Source organism: Suricata suricatta, chromosome 2, assembly GCF_006229205.1.
Source record: "Suricata suricatta isolate VVHF042 chromosome 2, meerkat_22Aug2017_6uvM2_HiC, whole genome shotgun sequence".
NCBI classification, from domain to species: domain Eukaryota; kingdom Metazoa; phylum Chordata; class Mammalia; order Carnivora; family Herpestidae; genus Suricata; species Suricata suricatta.
In genome coordinates this window covers 180,535,523-180,541,996 of record NC_043701.1, presented here as the reverse complement: position 1 = coordinate 180,541,996, position 6,474 = coordinate 180,535,523, and the positions used below count along the sequence as shown (strand labels likewise).

Sequence of the window (6,474 nt, the reverse complement as noted above, 5' to 3'; positions counted from 1 at the left end):
TGACAGTGACGTCACCGCATGTGCCACGCGCCGCTGCGCTAAGCGCCATTGGCTCAGCACCTGCTGCTGCTCGCTCACCGCGGGCGACGGAGCGACCGGCACCGACCTCGCCTTCCGAGACGGGACGGAACGGAACGGGCTCAGGTCACCGCAGCGAGAATGTGTTCCACCAACGGCCACCCCACCTCCGACCCGGATTCTCTTCTGACACAGACCCGAGACGCTCCTCCCCCGAGGGGTGGGGCCCACGCGCCTCCGGCCAGAGCCTGCGCAGACGCGGATGCAGAGAGCCGTGGAAATGACACTGTGTCCTACAACGTGATACCCTCTGCCCGGTTCCGTTGGGCTGTCTGCTCCTGACACCCAACCACTGTGCGGAGGGGCCGCGTGGAGACGAGCGGAGGCCCCTGGCCCACGGCCCAGCTGGGCTCCCAGGGGACAGCCGGCGCCAATGCCACTCACGCAAGCGAGCCACCCAAAAGCACGTCCCCAGCCCCGCTGAGCCTGCCGGGCTAACGCGCCCCGGAGCAGCCATGTGCGGTCCAAACGGGCCAAGCAGACAACGGAGCTACTGGGGGACGGCAAGCTGCGGACGCTCTGGTCAGGCAGCTACAGCTAATGGAGAGCGCCGTCCAGCCGTGTGCGTAGCCAGGACCCACCCTCCCGCTGCGCCTCCCCCCAGCGCCCCTCCCAGGCTGCACACCACTCCTGTCCAGGCCACCCCTGCCCCTCGGTTGGCCCTCCGAGTTAGTGGTGCCATCAGCAGGGCCTGTCCTCACCCTCCCGGGCCACCAGCCGTCGGCTAAGAGCGCCCAGGTCTCCGGCCGCTGCTCACACCTCATGTCCACTCCCAAACTCACATTCCCCTCGGCACCTTTCTCCGCGTCTGCAATCTTGGACTCGAGCCAGACGCCTGGGAGCCACCCTCGGCTCCTCTCCTGCCACTCACTAAGCCCCATCGATCTCACCTCCCAAACATCCCCCGAGTCGCCCCCTTCTCTCACTGTCCACTGCCACTCCTGGGGCTCCTGCATTCAGTAATCTTGGAAATTACTAGAATGGCTTTCTAACCAGTCTCTCTTCCTCCAGGAACACCTCCTTCCAGTCTGAGCTCCTGGCCTGCAGGCTAAACATCAGGAGCATCTAAGAGAACAAAGAACTAATTCAATAAGAACAAATATAGCCGCCTGCTTACCTTAATCACACTCCCAATGTGGTTTTGTTGAATTATGAGGTCAGTCAGCTCTGCAGTGTTCACAGGAGCCTTTAGGAAAAGCTACAATGAGAAAAATATTTTAAATGGAAGTCAAAGTGAACATTTTAATAAAACTTTCAATATCCATATTCAAATAACGAAGTATCAGTGATGTGACCATGAAGACAACCCAGGAGGAAAGGAAATGCCCAGGAGAATCCAAGCCACAGGCACTGAAATGTAAGAGGCGGTGTTTGTACAGGGGGTGTGGGAGAGAGGAGACGGAAGAGGGGAAGAGGGGGAAAGGGGGGATGGGGAGGACGACATGAGGCCAAAGGATGTGCCGAGGACACTGGAGCCACGTCCACCTGACACAGGGTATGGACGTAGAAATGGCAGCAGGCACGGACCCCGTGGGGCCAGCCGGTGCACTCAGGGTGTTGCTGTCCGGTAAGGACTCTTCAGCCCGGGCGCACAGGCGGTCCAGCTGGTTAAGAGTCCTTCTTCGGCTCAGGTCCTGATCTCAAGGTTCAGGAGCTTCAGCCTCACGTCAGGCTCTCTGTCGTCTGTGTGAAGCCTGCTGGGGACTCCCTCTCTCTCCCTCTCCGCGCCCCTCCCCTGCCCAAGTCGCTCCTACGTGGTGCGTGAAGAATAAAGAGAGCTCACCTGCTGCAGTAACTTCTTGATTCCGTCGTGATCATTATCTGAGATGGAATACGCTTCAAATTCGACAGTCACTTCCTGTAAACAACACACAAAATAGGTCACCACGCGTAACTCAGGCATCATTTTACTACTTTGCAGATTTTTCTTTTCCTGCTACCTCCATTCATTTGGGCCCCATCTCTAGCCAGGAAAAGGACACAAAGAAAAGGTTATCTGAAGATCTGTCTAGGCTTTAAGTAGGCAAGAAAAGTGCCAAGACTGCCATCTGCCCAGGTTCCAAAGCACCTTCGTACCATGTCCTCATTCGACACAAAAGCCTGAGAAACACATAAGCACTCAGTGATCCAGTTTCAGCTCAGAGCGCGTCTGCTCTGCACAGAACAGTCACAGCGGCCACGAAGGACAGACTCGTTGCCGGACTGCGACAAGGGTGAGCGAAAAGCTCAATCACCCCAGACGAGGCACTGCTTCCTGAAGCTACACCTCCTTTCCCTGGTGCTGACTGAGCGCCCCCATGTAGCAAGCACCGCGCCAGGCACGCACCATGAGAAGCGCACAGTTTAGGGGGAATACAGACTTTAAGGAAATACTAATACAAATAAACGTAAGGCTGCCACTACATGTGCTGTCAAACAGGTGCACGGTGCTGGAACAGTCGGGAAAAGAGGTCAGATGGGGCACTTGAGCTGGGAGTCAGGCTAAGAGCTCCCAGCACAGGGAACAGCACACACGATGGCCCTGAGGCAGGAGGAAATGTGGTGAGTGCAGGAGACGAACAGAAGCTGTGTGTGGCCGGGCTCCTTGGTGTCGCTGCAATACAATGCCAACCTCGGACTCTCTCCCAGGACGCCCCTGAAGTTTCCCTTAAATAAAGGATTACTTCACACCAAAACCAAAGTTGTTTACACATACTGCCAAGTTCAGCAGGTTCTGGAATTTGGGTCTTAGCTGAAGAAAACCACAGAGGAAAATCACACGTGCTTTTGCCTAGTCATTTAAGCATTTATGCATGTATTTAAGCATTCCCTTGGCTGTTCAAATGTGCCAGGGGCTGGATATCAAGGTCAGTTCACGAACTTCAAAGCCTGCCTCTCGGAAGTAGGCTCAGCCAGATTATGTGAGCAGCAAAACCTGGAGGAGGGAAGGAGGGTGCTCCAAACTGGGTCCGAACTGAACCATGTAGCAAACGGTCACTATTCAGGTTTCCTTATGAAGGAGGAACTTCTCTAAACAATGCCCTTCCAGGGTTGCTGGGTTTTTCCTTGTCTGGACAGAAGGCTCGGACATCTGGCCCAGGCTATTAGCAGCCACAGCACTGCTGTAGATCCCAGAGGGCTCATCTGGCCGGCACGACTCTCCCTGGGGTGGCCCCCCATCCACGTGGTTCCGGGGAAGCAGCCATCTTTGTAAAACAGGCCTGCCACTCACTGCCACGCGACAGGCTTTAGAATGAAGACGGAAGGCAGCATCTCGCCTGCGTGCTCTTTTGAGTGGCAAATCTCAGCAGCTGTTGGTATTTCCTATTCTCTGCTATATGGAGTAGAAACAGAAAATAACCACATGTTTTGAATGCAACAAAGAGCAGTAAAGCAGAGAAGACAAATGTGAAAGACTTTTCGAGTTCTCCAGAGCATTCCAGGCTCCGCCGGCCGCTTCCTGAGGCCCCTGCCCTTGGAGGTCTAAGATACCCCTGTGTCCTTACCACACACTCCCCTTTCTGGGGGAGCTGCCCTCCGAGGGTCCCAGATGAGGGCGAACAAGAGTCCTGACTCCATGGCCAGAGAACTTGACGAAACACACCTAGTGCTTTTCTCCTCACCTTTTCAGGGCTCCCCCCCTTCCCCGAAGGTCCCACAGCCACTTTCTATCGCTGGTCTGCTAGCCACCTCTAAGCCTATCGCCCTGCTTTTTAAATCAGGCTACACACACACACTTCCTTCCGTCCCTCCTTCTACACAGATCTGAGGCAGATTCTGAATTTCCAAAATAATTCCCATGGATTTATTCACCTCAGTAATGAGCTGTGGAGGGAGGAGTGAACGTCTCAGAAACAAAGCCTCCTCCTTCAGATAAAGGACTCAATGTTCATCAAGTGTAGGGAGCTGCCCAGAAAGCCTTAACAATTTCTCCTGTCAAAAATGATAAACACTGGTAAACACTACACCACACAGAGCATGGAGATCGGGGTTCGGGCTCTTACTACCAGCCCCCCAACTCCTACTCTTGAGGGGTTCCTATCAATAGTAAGTTAATCTCTCAGGAAGTTTTCAACACATAATCAAACTTACTTCCTGTTTCCTCTTTCACCTGCACTACACGTGCGGTGTTCAACTTGCTGTGTGTCCTCAGTCTTAAATGGTGGTTAATTCCTAACTTCAGAGGGTGATGTAGGCATTAAATAAGTGAATACAAAGTGCACAGATCCTGGAACAGCATTATTATTGTTATTGTTATTATTATTATTACTGAAAGATAAATTCTTACAAGTAGAATTACTGAATCACGGAAGGTATACAATTTTTAAACTTTAATAGATACTGTCAAGCTGCCCTCCACAGGCACTGCCACAAACTATTCTCCCCCCAACAGTATGTGTAAGTGCCCATCTTCTTATGCTAGGGTGTCACTGACTGTGTCACTGACGGCTACCACCCTGATGGTTTTAATCACCAGAGTGCAAGAGATTATCCATGTTAATGCAAGAAGCACTGATTTCTATAACCCAAAGTTAGCAAAACAGCCAATGAAAGCTCTAAGTGTAAAAAGGTGAGACCACATTCAACGCAAAGGGCCAACGAGCTCATTAGTGAGAGAAAGCTCTGTTCACTCAAGGTTTATCATTTACCCACACTGGTCTAAGCCCCAATCCTGAACCACACTTGTGACTCACGCTGACCCCTGATTTGATTTCCCATTGTTCTTGATTATTCTGTTGTAGCCACTGGAGCTGCCTTTCTGTCCGCCAACTAGGAGGGCTTCGGGCTTTCTTACTCATGAAATGTAAAGTCACTTGGATATTCCGAGCAAGGAAGAGAGAACAGACCTACATTTTAAAAAGATCTCCCTGGGGGTGCCTGGCTGACTCAATTGAAAAAGCATGTGACTCTTGATCTCGGGGTCATGAGTTCGAGCCACATGTTGGCCTGAGAGATTACTAAAAAAAAATAAATTCCAAAATATGGTACTTAGCATTTCTAGTATCTTGTAAAAAAAAAAAAATAAAATAAATAAAAGCTATTTCTGGCTGCAGGTGGAGAGGAGGTACAGGAACTAGAATGGGAAAAAAAAGCTACTGAAGGAGTCCAGGAAGGCGATGATGCAAGCATGGACTCCGAGTTTGGAGAATCAATGATGCAAACCATCTGGATACAAAGAGCTAACAGGATTTACTGATGGACTTGATGTGGGATGACAAAAAGGAAGGAACTGAAGTTAATTACTTGGTTTTGGGTTTGAGGAACTGGCGAATGTGGGGACAATTTATAGAAACCGCAGAGATTAGAAGCTGGAGCATGAATTACAAATTCTGCTTTGGGTGTACAAGCTTTAGGTACCCATAGGGGATTCGGTGCTCTTAAGGGTCATTCAATCCTAATTACTCGGTCAACAGACATTATTAGGTACCTAAAATGCCAATCAGCACGGTAGGAGCTAGTCTGAAAAAATTAAAAAAAAAAAAAAAAAAAAAGGAACCCAGTTTTATGAGAACCCATGACCCGGACGTGGTGAACGGGTCAAGGTCAGGTGCTCCGGAGGCAGAGACACCGTTCAGCTGCGACGTGAAGGATGGAAAACACTGCAGGGTGAAGACCACATCCGAAACGGCTCTTGGAAGAACGGACAGAAAGAAGGCCTTCAAGTCAAGGAAAGAGGGCCCTGAGTGAGGCAGGCAGGCAACCAGAGCCCGGCGGAGGGACGGCACGGAGGGCAGAGAATAAACGGCGGGCCTTGCTGGTCTACTCTGGATTGGGGGCTTTAGCCTAAGGACTAAAAAAAGCCACTGAGAAGCGTTGCGGTGCGTTTTCTTCCACAGGTGGTGGGAGGGGGCCGACCCGGCGGAGTAGGACTTCTGAAAATAACGCGTCTGCCCCGTGTAAAGAGACTTAGTGTATCGTCTCCGGTCTCTGCTTACAGACCCTCAGGTCCCGGCAGCCGCTACTCCAGGCAGCCGGCACTCACAGGTTTTGGCGGCCACAAAGTTTTTACCCAGCTATTGGGGTCGCCTGTGGGTCTCACCTCGTCGACAGTCTCGTCGTCTTCGTCCTCTTCTTCGTCACTGTCTTCATCGTCGTCGTCCTCGTCCTCCACTTCATCTTCCTCTTCCTCCTCGTCTCGCGGGACCGGAACACCTGGAACCCGCGGAGCCCCACGACCCAAGGCACGCCGCTTGGGCCTGGACGCCATGATGCCGGCTTCACTGCGCCTGCGCTGTACTTTCCAACCCGCCCTTCCGGACTCACCCACGCAAGCCGAGGGGGTGAGAGACCACGAAGAACCTCTGCTCTGAGTCGGCATCAGCCTCAGATCCCCTTCTGGCTTCCATGGCCGTGATCTCTAGGAGTGAAGTCGAGTCTGGGGTCCTAATTTCTCATTTTCTTCCCAGCATCCAACCC

General features: G+C 52.2%; 1 protein-coding gene across 1 annotated transcript in view; it reads right to left on the bottom strand.

Annotated features, from left to right (window-relative positions):
• Nucleotides 1-6,307, bottom strand: part of BCCIP (BRCA2 and CDKN1A interacting protein) — an 8,907-nt gene extending 2,600 nt beyond the window's left edge. The window contains exons 1-3 of the mRNA XM_029932772.1: nt 6,098-6,307; nt 1,862-1,936; nt 1,196-1,276 (exon numbers count right to left, since the gene is read on the bottom strand). Of these exons, the coding sequence (XP_029788632.1) occupies nt 1,196-1,276; nt 1,862-1,936; nt 6,098-6,265 (324 nt within the window). The 5' untranslated portion in view covers nt 6,266-6,307. The remainder of the gene's footprint in view (nt 1-1,195; nt 1,277-1,861; nt 1,937-6,097) is intronic.
• Nucleotides 6,308-6,474: the final 167 nt, after the last annotated feature.